The sequence below is a fragment of the Erigeron canadensis genome, chromosome 2, assembly GCF_010389155.1.
Source record: "Erigeron canadensis isolate Cc75 chromosome 2, C_canadensis_v1, whole genome shotgun sequence".
Lineage (NCBI taxonomy): Eukaryota > Viridiplantae > Streptophyta > Magnoliopsida > Asterales > Asteraceae > Erigeron > Erigeron canadensis.
Window position 1 is genome coordinate 26,739,157 of NC_057762.1, and position 15,521 is coordinate 26,754,677.

At 34.8% G+C, this 15,521-nt stretch overlaps 2 protein-coding genes across 2 annotated transcripts; both read right to left on the reverse strand.

Moving 5' to 3' along the window:
- Positions 1-7,981: 7,981 nt before the first annotated feature.
- Positions 7,982-9,004, reverse strand: LOC122587986. Its single transcript, XM_043760133.1, has one exon. The coding sequence runs from the start codon at positions 9,002-9,004 to the stop codon at positions 7,982-7,984; it is 1,023 nt and encodes a 340-aa protein (XP_043616068.1).
- Positions 9,005-9,021: 17 nt separating this feature from the next.
- Positions 9,022-15,267, reverse strand: LOC122587987 (putative UPF0481 protein At3g02645). The gene is made up of 3 exons (XM_043760134.1): positions 14,471-15,267; positions 13,784-14,320; positions 9,022-9,190 (listed from the first exon to the last, which is right to left on the reverse strand). The coding sequence occupies exons 1-3, from the start codon at positions 15,265-15,267 to the stop codon at positions 9,022-9,024; spliced, it is 1,503 nt and encodes a 500-aa protein (XP_043616069.1).
- Between the last annotated feature and the right edge of the window lie 254 nt (positions 15,268-15,521).

The window sequence follows — 15,521 nt, forward strand, 5'->3', positions numbered from 1 at the left end:
GTGCTATACAAAAAACCATATAACCAAATTTTATTAGTTATATGATAAAAATTCTATACAAAAATATGATTTAATAAAAGCGTATTACATTAAAAAAAAAAATTATTGTAAAAAATATTAAAAATTAATAGTAAAGATAAAAATGATGTAAATTATAAAAATATCAGTTTCCATAATTATATCATTAAAAACATTAATTATTAATGTCTACCCATTTAAATAAGGAAATAATAATAATTTAAATTTATTAAAATAAAATTAAATCTAAAAAAATTAAATAAGGTATATGACATCATCATTTGATCTAATGGCTCTAATTAAAAGTTGAACTTCATCTAAGGGTCCATACTTCTCTATTTATGAATTAAGGTTTACTTTTATATATATTTAGAGATAATAATAGCATTAGTAACTGATTTTATAGAATCTAAATTTAAAACTTCGTGAAAAGCTTTGACCTTTATTACGTAGTATTGATGAGCTCATGAACACCTGTAGTCCATGGTCATATCCATGTTTATCGCCTCCACATAAGTTGTTTGATTCTTAATTAATCTATATATATATATATATATTCATTTAAAGTTTGTTACATTTTAAAATATTTATCTATATATATATAGTCCAGTTAACATCAATGTTTATCGCCTATTCGCCTCCACATAAGTTGTAGTGTGCATCATTCGTCTTATAATTATCCATATTGAATATCAAAAGATTAAATAATTTTAAAAATTTACAATTAAACGAAAATCCAATTTATCATCTACATCACATAAAATTTTTTATATTTTTTATTAGTTATATTGTATAAAGAGAAAGAAAATAATAATAAAGATTAAAAATATCTTTAGTCAGTTAGTTTTTATATATATATATATATATATATAAAGATTGGTTATAATTATAACTCATATAAGTTTTTTTTTGAAAGGTATGAATCATTTGCTCGTAAGAGGGATCTAGCTTACGTTGTCTTAACCGGGTCCGCGTTAGAGAGCCCCTCAACCTCAATAACTAGTAGGAAGAGAAACTCTCAACTAAACCGCCCGAAGATACGACATTTAATTGGGATAAAACTCTGATCCCTCTGCAGGACTCAAACCTGCTTTACTGGAGGACTTTATTGTGAAAATCCTTTAAATGTCCTTCCTATGTCTCAAACTCAAGACCTCCAGCATGTAAAGCTGGTGCTCAACCACTGAGCTATAATAGAAAATACAACTCATATAAGTATTTAATTTTTAAATTATTAATATCTTATGATAATTCTGATATGTCTATAGTGTCTAGAATAATCAAATAATATATGTGGAATGGAACCCCTCACATATAAAATTTTTAATACTTGATTAATGAATAAATGCTTAGGTCCTCATGAATTTTATGGATTAAAAAAACAATATGTGAGTGTTCCACACCTAAACTTAGGTACCTAACAATCTTATACTAGTATTTAGACCCGTGTCCAACACTGGACACGAGATCATTTACGATATCATCAATATTAGATCTTTATACATGTAAGTCATAAAAACTTATAATGTTGAAGATATACGGTCTTAATTATTATGTTTTGCAAGTTGTAGTACAATAATCACATGCTCGTTACTGTCTTAGGATTATTAGAATTTTTAATTTATAATTAAAATAAATGATGAGGTAAGCGAATGTCAATTTGATAAAATTGAGCGATTTGATTGGTTAATAAGATATTAGTTTAACTGTTTTATAGTATATAATATTAAGATTAAGATAAAATTAAGATTAAAATGCTTTATTTTTCGTATATGCATCATGACAATTACTAAAAAACACTTTAATAAAAAATAATAGTACAATTACGCTTAAAATCTTAACATATATATACATTAAACTTTATTTATTTTTAATTAATTAATTTTACATGTATGTGATACAACATACTATTGGATATATATTAGTTATTATTTAATTAGATATATATTAGTTATTATTCTATTAGATATATATTAGTTATTATTATATATTATTTTAAAATTATTGGGTAAAAAATGTAAATTTTTTATGGGAAAGTAAAAGTGTAAATTAAAGTCAAAATTGAAAAAAAAAGTCAACATTAAGAAATCAAGAGTTATGATTGGTCGATAAGTTATTAGAGCAACTGTGCTTTAGTATAATAAAAGATTCACATCCCCTATAATATATATGTATATATAGATATACATATATATTATGGGGGATGAGAATATAAGATTGTTAGGTACCTAATCTTAAATATTGGATCTCTAATGAAAGAGGACGAAATTTTAAGACTACACATGTTTTTTGTTTCGACTAACGATTTACGTTTGTGAGATAAAATATTTTGAATAATTTGGGTAAATTTTATTATTTAATTGAAGAGAGAAAGAGAGGAAGAATGTGTGGTCCAGAAAGGTTCTTGAGTTTTTTTTTTACGAGTTCTCAAAATAATTCACCATATATATATATATATAGGGATGAGAATATAAGGTTGTCGGGTTTCTAAGATTAGGTGTGGAACACTCATATATTGTTTTTTTAATCCATAAAAATCATGGGGGCCCATGCATTTATTCACTTTCCCAATATAATATATATATATATATATATATTATAGGGAAAGTGAATATAAGGCTGTCCGGCACCTAAGCTTAAGTGTAGAACCCTTCACATACAAATTTTTTAATATATGTTGAACTTTAATTAATTCACATGGCCCCCATAAACTTTATGGATTAAAAACATAATATGTGAGTGTTCCACACCTAAGTGTAGGTACCTAACAACTTTATATTCTCATCCCCATATATATAAGTTGAATGAAAAACTGAATATGAAGCTGTTAGGCACCTAAGTTGAATGAAAAACCTTTCACATATCTTTTTTAAAACCATAAAAATCATGGGGGGCCAAACATTTATTCAAAATATTTAAATATTGGTATGTGAGTGGTTTTTTACCCAAGCTTCATATTACAACATTTTTGAGTTCAAACAAGGATTTGACCCATTTACAAGCATAGTTATGATATTTATTTGAAACAACATCCATAAACACAACCAAATGGGTCGTTTACCCAAGTTGACAATTTAAACAAAACGACCATACTTACTCTTGAAACCATAAGACCCAACATGACCATAATTCCAAAAATTTACCAAAAACAAGATTAGCAAAACATTCAAGAGTGTCAAGAGCCATAATGAGGTGGGATATCTAAGTGTCTACACAAAATACCATTCTTCCATGAATGGCAATACCTCCAAGTCTTCCAAAAGTAACTTCAACTTCAAATCAACAAGTTCTTAGTTCCTTCTTCCGAAACCGCCTATAAAAAGGAAACAACTAAAACGTAAGCAAATGCTTAGTGAATATACTTGCATACATCTATGGATACGAAGGAGGGCAAAGTACAAGGACTTTCACATGTAACCTATGGCATCGTCATGTCACATTTACATATTCATCTTGCACACTAACAACACATATATGGATCCATATAAGCCAATCAATTACCACACATGGACTAACAACTTCAACATGGTGGTCTTTCCACACATGGACAAATAACTTCAACATGGTGGTCTTTCCACACATGGACAAATAACTTCAACATGGTGGTCTATCCACACATGGACAAATACTTCAATATGGTGGTCAATTGATCCAACATAAACATAAAGGTTGCAAATATACTCACCTCCTCCGCAACAAAGACAATAACGCTAAACGAACAAGCACAAGCAAGCTTCAACCTATGATCATGTCGTAAAAATGCATAAGCTTACATTCACAACTATGACTAGCTCAACCTAGTCATTCTTAATCACTAGCCTTCTTACACCCAAAACCCAACCCATTTGTCATTGAGTTCCATTTTCTGTAACAATAACACTAGGTAGTTCAACCTACCATTTTCATCAACAATTCCATATCTAGTCAAAAATCATATTTTCTCAAGAACTTAAATTATCACATGAACTTATCGTTTTCATAGTCAAGTTAACACATAACTTAATGACAAACTAGGTTATCTAAGGAATTGGGAGAAATCACCATAATATAATTTTCTATCAAAAATCCCCAAATTGGTTCACTCTATGAACCCTAATTCCAATAAGAAATATAAAAGTTAGGTTAGGGGAAATCAATACCTCACAACAAAAGCAAATTCAAGACTTAATTGGAAAATTCTTCCTCTTCCCTTTTCCCTCTTTAAATTCGGCCACCACCACACACCTCTCAAACCCTAACTTTCAATTATTGAATAAAGACTATTTGATGGTGATGATTATTGTGGATGATTTCCCTTTATGAATTAGAAAAAAATAGACTTTGATTTTGTAATGAAATTGAGAAAATTGCATGAAGAAAATGATGGGGGAAGAAAAGAGTAATAGTGGATTATGACTCAATTCAAAGAGAGTTGGCTGGCACCTTCCTGGCTTGCCATGACCCATCTCTTAATCTGTGGGTATTTTACCCGCTATCCGTTAAAGTCCAACTAAATTAACCCCACATTCAAAAATGAAATACTAGGAAATTAATTTAATGTCAAAACTATAAAAAGGGGTAAATTTTTTTACCTTAAAATTCTTGGGGTGTTACAACTCTCCCCTACATCGAACGGATCACGGCCTTGTGATCCAAGCCATATGCAAAGACGGATAGTAAACTAGGACGTCATGCTCGGATTACCATGTACTATCGGACATCCTACCGTGCTTCCACAATATCTTATAAGTTCTCACCGTCTTATTTTGTACTCTTCTAAGCTCTTCTTCTACTATGGCAATGGGCTCCTCAATATAATTCAACTTGTTATCTACTTCAATTTCATTTAAAGGCACATAAGTAGATTCGTCGGCAAGGCACTTTCTAAGATGAGACACATGAAACGTAGGATGAATTCCCGATAACTCTCCCAGTAATTCCAACCAGTAAGCAACCTTGCCAACTTTGGCCAAAATTTTAAATGGGCCAATAAAACGAGGACTTAGCTTTCCACGTTTTCGAAAACGTAGAACACCTTTCCATGGGGAGACCTTCAACAACACACGATCACCCTCATGAAACTTAATCGGTCTTCTCCTTTTATCCGCATAAGACTTTTGTCGATCTTGTGCCGCTTTCAACTTTTCCTTGATCACATCGATCTTCTCAATGGTTTTCAACACTATCTCCATGCATCCTAACTCACGTTGACCCACTTCACCCCAACAAATTGGAGACCGACACTTCCTTCCATACAACATTTCATACGGTGGCATTTGAATGCTAGAATGGTAGCTATTGTTGTATGAGAATTCTACCAAAGGCAAATGAAGATCCCACGTGCCTCCAAAATCATTTATACATGCCCGTAGCATGTCTTCAAGAGTTTGAATGGTTCTCTCACTTTGACCATCCGTTTGAGGGTGATAAGCGGTGCTAAATTTGAGCTTGGTTACCATATCATCGTGAAACTTCCGCCAAAAGTGAGAAGTAAAACGTGTGTCTCTATCCGAAACAATGGAGACGGGAACTTCATGTCTTGCCACTACTTCTTTCACATAGATTTTAGCCAAAACTTCGGATGAGGATGCTTCACGTATAGGAAGAAATAAAGCACTCTTGGTCAATCTATCAACTATTACCCATATCGTATCGAATTGATTTCTAGGCGTTTTGGGCAACTTGGTGACAAAATCCATTGTAATATCTTCCCACTTCCATTTGGGAATTTCCAAAGGTTGCATCATACCATATGGCTTTTGATGCTCCGCCTTCACTTGTGCGCAATTCAAGCACTTTTCGACATACTTCACCACATCTCGCTTCATGCCGGGCCACCAATAATCTACTTTTAAGTCATGATACATCTTTGTGGCACCGGGGTGAATGGAGTACTTGGATCTATGAGCCTCATCAAGTAGGACTAGCTTCAATTTACAAGAAAATGGGATCCAAATCCTCCCAAAACGTACAGTAAGGCTACGAGAGTCCTTAGTAAAATATTGAATTTGACCTTGTATCCTTTCCTTCTTAGGATCTTGTTCCAAGGCCCTCTCTTGAGCTTCTCTAATTTGGTCAAAGAAGTCGTTGGTGATCAAAACCCATAGGGGAGAAACAACTAAAGCATGATGAGAACTCTTCCGGCTCAAAGCGTCCGCTACTACATTAGCTTTCCCGGGATGGTACAAAATCTCGTAATCATAATCTTTCAAAAGATCTAGCCATCTTCATTGACGATTATTGAGATCTCTTTGCTCAAAGAAGTACTTGAGGCTTTTATGGTCGGAATAGATGGTAAACTTGACTCCATAAAGGTAATGGCGCCAAAATTTTAAAGCAAAGACAACCGCCGCTAACTCCAAATCATGAGTAGGATATCGTTTTTCATGTTCTTTCAATTGTCTTGAAGCATAGGCGATTACTTTACCTCGTTGCATAAAAACACAACCAAGACCATTAGATGATGCATCACAATACACCACCATGTCTTCTAAGCCGTCAGGCAAAACAAGAACCGGTGCTTGACTTAGTTTCTCTCAAAGTTGTTGAAAGTCCAATTCTTGCTCACTTTTCCATTCAAACTTAATATTCTTTCGAGTCAACTTGGTCAAAGGAGAAGCTATTTTAGAGAAATCTTGAATAAAACGACAGTAATAGCCCGCTAGACCAAGAAAACTTCTAATCTCCGATGGATTCTTAGGTTGCTCCCACTTCATCACCACACTAATCTTGGCCGGGTCTACCATAATTCCTTCACTATTAACAACATGGCCAAGAAATTGTACTTCTCTTAGCCAAAATTCACATTTAGAGAATTTGGCATAGAGTTTCTCTTTGCGTAATGTTTCCAACACCTCCCGCAAATGAACTTCATGATCAAACGAATTTTTGGAATAAATGAGAATATCATCAATGAAAACAATTACGGACTTATCGAGCATAGGATGACAAACACGGTTCATGAGGTCCATGAAAGCCGCGGGAGCATTTGTGAGTCCAAAAGGCATGACAACAAACTCAAAATGACCATAACGAGTCCGAAAGGCGGTCTTAGGAATGTCTTCTTCACGTACTTTGAGTTGATGGTAACCCGAACGAAGATCAATTTTAGAGAAATAAGAAGCTCCTTGAAGTTGATCGAATAAGTCATCAATTCTAGGCAAAGGATACTTGTTCTTTACGGTTACTTTGTTGAGTTAGCGATAATCGATACACATACGCATGCTTCCATCCTTCTTCTTTACAAAGAGTACCGGTGCACCCCAAGGAGAGTTACTAGGTCGAATAAAACCCTTTTCAAGCAATTCTTGAAGTTGCTTCATCATCTCTTGCATTTCCGTTGGAGCCAAACGATAAGGAGCTTTAGCAATGGGGTTAGCCCCCGGAATGAGATCAATAGAGAACTCAACTTGCCGTTCGGGAGGAACACCCGGCAAGTCATCGGGAAAGACATCGGTGAATTCATTAACGATTGGAAGGTCTTCGATGGATAGAGGTTTCTTCTCCACATCAACGATGTGAGCAAGATAGGCATGACAGCCATGTGACATATAACGTTTGGCACGAGCAAAAGTGCATATGGCAATGGAACGTTCCTTTCTATCACCAAAAACTACCAAGTCTTCACCTTTAGAATTCTTCAAATATATCGCCTTTTCATCACACGCAATTTTGGCGTTACAAGAGCTCAACCAATCCATGCCCAAAATTACGTCAAATTCTCCCATCGGAAAAGGAATTAAATTGGCTTGGAAGAGCTCCGAAGAAATCTTGATCTCACACCCTTTATAAACATCCTTCACTAATTCCATCCTACCATTTCCAACCTGAACTTGCAAGGTATTTTCTAGACACGAATTAGGCACGGGAATAACATGAATTACCCTAGTGGCAACAAATGATCTATTTGCCCCCGAATCAAAGAGAATACGCATAGGCACATTATATACAAGAAATGTACCTGTGACAACGTCATCCGTATTTCTTAGTTGTTCCACCGTGGATTTCTGTGAGCTTGATCATTCTTCCTTTCCGCTTCTTTCCTCCTTTCCTCAAGTCTTTCTTCCTCGGTCAATTTAGGACACGAGTTTCTCATGTGGCCCTCTTCAAAACATTTGAAACAATAAACGGGCTTTTGGGGCTTTGACCGGCACTCCCGACTAGTGTGCCCCGGCTTCCCACAAGTATAACAACCTCTATCTGTCGCCTTACATGCCCCTGAGTGATTCCTCTTGCATTGACGGCAAAAGGGAATGTTTCTTCTATGAGAGTTGTTACCGGAACTACCCTCTTGTTTGAACCGTTTGTTGGGGGAATTCACATCTTCGTGCTTCCTTTTTAACTCGCCTTCATCCACCCTAACCATCTCAATCTCGTGGTCCCTAGCCACATCCGCCAACATGGAGAAAGACTCCATTTGGCGTAGGCTAATCTTCTCTCGTAGGCTCTTTTTCAACTTCAAGTAAAATTGCTCTTTGAGCAATTGATCATTCTTTAGAAAATCCGGACAAAATTGAGCCTTGTCCAAGAATTGGGCTCGGAATTCGTTCAAGCTCATGGTACCTTGACAATCGTTGAGAAATTCGCTTCTAATCTTTGTTACTTCGGCTTCCGACCAAAATTCCTTGAAGAACATTTCTTTAAACTCGGGCCACTCTACGTTATCCAAGGCCACCTTCTTGATTGTCAACAAGCCATCCCACCACCTCTTTCCACTATTTCTTAACATCCCAACCGCGAATACCACTTTCAAATGAGAGGGACATTGACTAGTACGGAATGCCCCCTCGATCTCAGATATCCACCAGGTACACACGATGGGATCACAGTCACCGTGATACTCCGGTGGGTGGCACACTTCAAAGTCTCGGAAGGTGAATTTCTTCTTGTAAGTTCTTTCCCCGGTCACTTCTACTTCCTTTTCATCTTCAGTTTTCTTGCCATTATCTTTGGCATCACGCTTCTCGAACTCCCGTTGCACATTAATTGCAACTTTTTCCTTGATCATTTGGGCAATATGATCATTTACCTCCCTTCCAATGTTTGATTTAGCCTTTTGAGCAAAACTGGAGTATACTTTTCAAGCGCTCTCCTAATTTGGTCTGAGATATCCATGCTATCTTCATTAAATATAGGCTCTTCTTCTTCATTTTGTCTATTATGTTCATCTTCGTCATTGCGTTGATCGGCCATACTATAAAAAGAGTAGATAAAACAAATTTAATTTCATAACTTACTCTACGTACTCAAACTAAAACCAAACCTATAATTTTATACTAAACCGTCCCAAGGTTTGATGCCGTTAGTTTATAAAATTGTTAGTACTTCAACCACAATAAGGCCGGCTTCTTATTGTGCTTTAATACCAGCAAGTTTATAAGCTAACATCATCAAACACTCTTTCGGGTCTCATATAAAATTACCGAACACCTAAGGTCAAGTCATGTCTAAGGTTTAAGTCTAGGCATTCACTAAACGAGGGAATACCTAAATCACTTAAACCTCGGCTCTGATACCACTTGAAAGAACTCAACTCGACTCGACCATTTTTTTTTTTACAAGTTGACTTTATTTTACCAATCCATACTTAGAAAAATTTTAGACAAAATAAGGTGAAAAACTCAAAATGTTCAAATTCAAAATCTAACAAATTAGAACACCTTAATATGTTATAATAAACATATCCTATAAGTTTCAGACCTTGAAAACATCGGATGAAGCTCGGAAAGATTTTGCTCGAAGACAGAGAAACTGCGGCCGCAAGCACGGTCGACCGTGCTTTGCGTCCGTCCTCTCAGAAACTGAACACCAAAAGGAAATACTGCAGACGCTGAGCATGGTCAGCCGTGTCTGCGTCTGTACTCTTACTGCACACACCAAACATCAAATTTGACTATTAACTCAATTTGCAACCTTTTCCAACTCAAAACCAAACCTCATATTACAACATTTTTGAGTTCAAACAAGGATTTGACCCATTTACAAGCATAGTTATGATATTTATTTGAAACAACATCCATAAACACAACCAAATGGGTCGTTTACCCAAGTTGACAATTTAAACAAAACGACCATACTTACTCTTGAAACCATAAGACCCAACATGACCATAATTCCAAAAATTTACCAAAAACAAGATTAGCAAAACATTCAAGAGTGTCAAGAGCCATAATGAGGTGGGATATCTAAGTGTCTACACAAAATACCATTCTTCCATGAATGGCAATACCTCCAAGTCTTCCAAAAGTAACTTCAACTTTAAATCAACAAGTTCTTAGTTCCTTCTTCCGGAACCGCCTATAAAAAGGAAACAACTAAAACGTAAGCGAATGCTTAGTGAATATACTTGCATACATCTATGGATACGAAAGAGGGCAAAGTACAAGGATTTTCACATGTAACCTATGGCATCGTCATGTCACATTTACATATTCATCTTGCACACTAACAACACATATATGGATCCATATAAGCCAATCAATTACCACACATGGACTAACAACTCCAACATGGTGGTCTTTCCACACATGGACAAATAACTTCAACATGGTGGTCTTTCCACACATGGACAAATACTTCAACATGGTGGTCAATTGATCCAACATAAACATAAAGGTTGCAAATATACTCACCTCTTCCGCAACAAAGACAATAACGCTAAACGAACAAGCACAAGCAAGCTTCAACCTATGATCATGTCGTAAAAATGCATAAGCTTACATTCACAACTATGACTAGCTCAACCTAGTCATTCTTAATCACTAGCCTTCTTACACCCAAAACCCAACCCATTTGTCATTGAGTTCCATTTTCTGTAACAATAACACTAGGTAGTTCAACCTACCATTTTCATCAACAATACCATATCTAGTCAAAACTCATATTTTCTCAAGAACTTAAATTATCACATGAACTTATCATTTTCATAGTCAAAGTTAACACATAACTCAATGACAAACTAGGTTATCTAAGGAATTGGGAGAAATCACCATAATATAATTTTCTATCAAAAATCCCCAAATTGGTTCACTCTATGAACCCTAATTCCAAAAAGAAATATAAAAGTTAGGTTAGGGGAAATCAATACCTCACAACAAAAGCAAATTCAAGACTTAATTGGAAAATTCTTCCTCTTCCCTTTTCCCTCTTGAAATTCGGCCACCACCACACACCTCTCAAACCTTAACTTTCAATTCTTGAATAAAGACTATTTGATGGTGATGATTATTGTGGATGATTTCCCTTTTTGAATTAGAGAGAATTAGACTTTGATTTTGTAATGAAATTGAGAAAATTGCATGAAGAAAATGATGGGGGAAGAAAAGAGTAATAGTGGATTATGACTCAATTCAAAGAGAGTTGGCTGGCACCTTCCTGGCTTGCCACGACCCATTTCATAATTTGTGGGTATTCTACCCGCTATCCGTTAAAGTTCCAACTAAATTAACCCCACATTCAAAAATGAAATACTAGGAAATTAATTTAATGTCAAAACTATAAAAAGGGGTAAATTTTTTTACCTTAAAATTCTTGGGGTGTTACAATTCTCCCCCACTTCAAACGGATCACGGCCTTGTGATCCAAGCCATATGCAAAGACGGATAGTAAACTAGGACGTCATGCTCGGATTCCCATGTACTATCGGACATCCTACCGTGCTTCCACAATATCTTATAAGTTCTCAATTTCTCAAAGTTCTCAAGTTCTCAATTTCTCAAAGCCATTAATTTAATTGATCAATCACAGTTCTCAATTTTCTTAAAGTTAATTAAATCAACACATGTTTAAATTAATTTACACTTTTTGGTTTTCCATCACCAATTTACACATTTAACCCAGTTTATAATTAATTAATACTTTATTGCACAATGTCTATCTAATAACAAAATATAGCTATAAGTTAGGAATGTTACATGTTTATATCAATATTTTATTTTATATTTTTAATTGTAATCAAATTAAATTATTGTTATTAGTAATTGTAATCAGACTATAATTAAGATAATTATTGTTGTTATTAGTAATTGGAATCAAACTATATTTAGGATACATATTCTTCTTATATAAATTGAACATACAAATAAAATCACAACAAACAAAATCTTTGAAAACCCCATGGACCAGCCGCTACTTTTATTGTTCTTAACAATCATGTCTAACGAAAATAAAATTTCTTTTTTTGCAACACATGAATGAAAACTCGGTCAATAGTGTAATCAAAGTTAAAATATTGTCTTTTTATAAGAGTTTGTATGAAAGAAATTTTGCTACACAATCAAGCCTTGATATGAGTTAGCATTCAATATTAACATTTGAAAATCTCAATTCTTTTAAGCATATTTTTACATTTAACGTATAAGGTTTTTTTTTTTTTTTTTTTTTTCATATACTAATTCTTATATTGATAATGCTGTAGAAACCGTGTATTTGACACGGGTCTAAAATCTAGTATATACATTATTCCCAAAACCTTTAAGCTTTATGACGTAGTATCGATGAGTTCACGATTACATGTAGTCCACATGGTTATATCCACGTTTAACGCCTCCATATCAGTTGTTTGATTCTTAATGCAAATTAGGTACATACTCCATAACAAACTATGTAAGCATTAACATCCATGTTTTAGCGCAGTTTTTGGTTCTGTTCTAGTATTTTTTTGCTCTGTTTGAGGTTGTTTAACAACTGTTTTTTGTGTTATTTTCTGTGCATAAAATCGAATATTTTGATGTTACCATGAGGTTATATTGCTTAAGATTTAGGTCTTACCATATTGAGGGATGAGGCTATTTTACCGTGAGGTTATTTCTCAATTTCCTGGATCCGTCGGTGTGCGTAACATAAAAACAAACTTTTGTCAGGTTATAACTTAATTATAGAGACGATATATTGAAATTATCATTAATAAAAATCAACTCTTGCTTATCGAACAAAAAAGATATGGGAATTTTGTCACAATTCAATACCATTACTAAAAATTAAATGTAACTAACGGGATCGTCTCTGTTTCTATCAATGGAAATTTTGGTAGATCATGTCTATAAATGGTTTGTGTCCAAAATCTTACGCGTTTATCCTAATTATTATCAATGATGTATTTCATGCATCAATCCTTCGAAGAGCTTAATTAGTCGATCAAAAAACGTCCATCACCTTCGATAGAACTATGTAGGTTACAAGTTGAACCTCGTCGATCGAGATATACGTGATCATTTCCGGAACCAAATCCGAGGTATTAAACTCTCAATTTCGTTTTCTTCGTGCCAAACAGTAATACGGACTACTGAGTATTGTTATCACTAAACTTTTACTAAGAAAACTAAGCAATACTCTGTTTGAAGCAATGAGATTAGTCCAACATTTATTTTTATGGTATACAAACACGATACAAACATTTTAAGCGTTTAAATCGGGTCAAAACTAGAATAAAATCTGAAAGTTCGTTGAAGGTTTGTGATTAATTGTACACGAAACCGCAACTAGAGTTTATGTGGGTTTAGTCGTGTACACAATGATCTGTTGGCAGTCCGATCCTTAAGCTAGTTGGGGCCAAACCGCTTTACGCCTCACATGTGTGAGATAATATATAAAGTAACATAAAATTAATAATAGTACAACTTAAAATTTTATTGAACGATAATAACTCTTCTTAGACCCATACAATAGTAAAACATCCTTGACTTACAGTTACAGCGTTGTGTACTTGAATGAAAGAAGAAACAATAACCACTAAAATGCATTAGCAATAAGTGCTTTATTATATTTGTTTTAGTGAAGGGATGATTACATGGCAAGGATGGAAATGACAGTTTGAACAACGGTCAGAGAAAACAAGATGATTCCAGCAAATAGAGCAATGGCATTCCATGGACTACTGAAATACGTACGTCTTAACCTTGCAACATTTTTGGGCCAGTAACCACTGTAATAGTCGTGCACTTCTTTGAACCGTTGGGTGTAACAGTAATCGACAAGTGAAATGTTTCTACATAGTCTGTTGATCAGATTTGCAGCCTCTTCATCTGAACCTAGTCTGTTGACTATAACTTTTGATTTCACCAGCCTAGTAACATCCTCTTGAGTATCGACTAGTTTATCCATAGCATATGCATATGATGTGAAGTGATAATGAACACGAGGTACAGATTGCTCATACGCGATGAAGTTTCTGAATACTGGCTCACTATAGTCATCAATAACAAGTTTTGGCAAAAAAAGAGTAGGCTTGCCCCAATAGAATGGAAAATATGTAAACAAAGATGGTTTAAACTCAATGGTCATCGGGAATGTTTCATTTTGGTGAGGCATAAATTTCACCCCTGACCTATCGAGGTCTACAGCTGAATGTACTGGGCTATCGTCTGATGACTCAGTTTGTGGAGGCTTATGTCGTCTGTGAAAAAGGCCAGCAATAGGCTTGCCCCAAGACATTAGGAAATTTCTTTTTTGGCGAGGCTTAAAGTTCTCACCCGACCTATCAAGGTCTATAGCTGAATGTACCTGGGTTTCGGTTTCCTCCGATTGTAGTGGTGGTTTGGTTTCCTCTGATGGGTTGGTTTGTGGAAGCTTGTAACGTCTGTGAAAAAGGCCAAGAATATGATCATATGTTGAATCTGTGGCAACATCTGGGACTGAATCGGCGGTTTCAGGTATGGGATAGTAGAATGGATGGAGGTACTCTGCTAGAACTGTATAAAGCATTTTTGTAAGAGAAATTGTTACGTGTTTTTTGAGGGTGCAGTCGAATAAATCTTGAAGAACAAAGAAAGGAATTTGATTCTCCACCAAAATTAGATCAATGGCAATACAAACATTTTGCATCATGTTTGGCAAACACACTTTGTAATTCTTGAAATGCTTGTAACAGAATTCGAGTATGAAGCAACCATCCAGAACCATCATCTTGGCAAGCTCGTCATCACTAACAGGACTTTTCATAACAGAATATGATGCCTTGATTTGGTTTATGGAAGTATTTACCTTTTCCATACAATCTTTTAAAGCTTGTTCTCGCATGGAATCTGAGAAGTCGAAATTATGGAATAGGTCGTGCAGATAAGACTCTTTCAGCCCTGATGATTGTTGCACATTTTTATGCTCACTGTGCAGAGGTCCTATAGAGACCAACCGAGGCTCAAATGAACCTTGGCTAAGATCTCTAAGCATACTAGGAACCATGAAAATAGACGTCTGATTATCGTTGTAGCGATTCTGTCCTTTTTCTACACAATCAAGTAGTATTTTGAATGTGTCACCACCGGCAGTATTCATCGTGAATATGATATTTTCAAAAACGTTTATAGCCAACCGTAAAAACTTGGATGAGAAAGTTATTATGCGAATTTGAATATATGAACAAATCAAAGAAATGGAATACTTGTTTTTTAACTAGTGTATGGGCTTTAGTCCATTATCTATTATATAATATATATATATATATGGGAAAAGGGAATATAAGGCTGTCCGACACCTAAGCTTAGGTGTGGAACCCCTCACATACTAATATTTTATTATTTTTTGTTTAA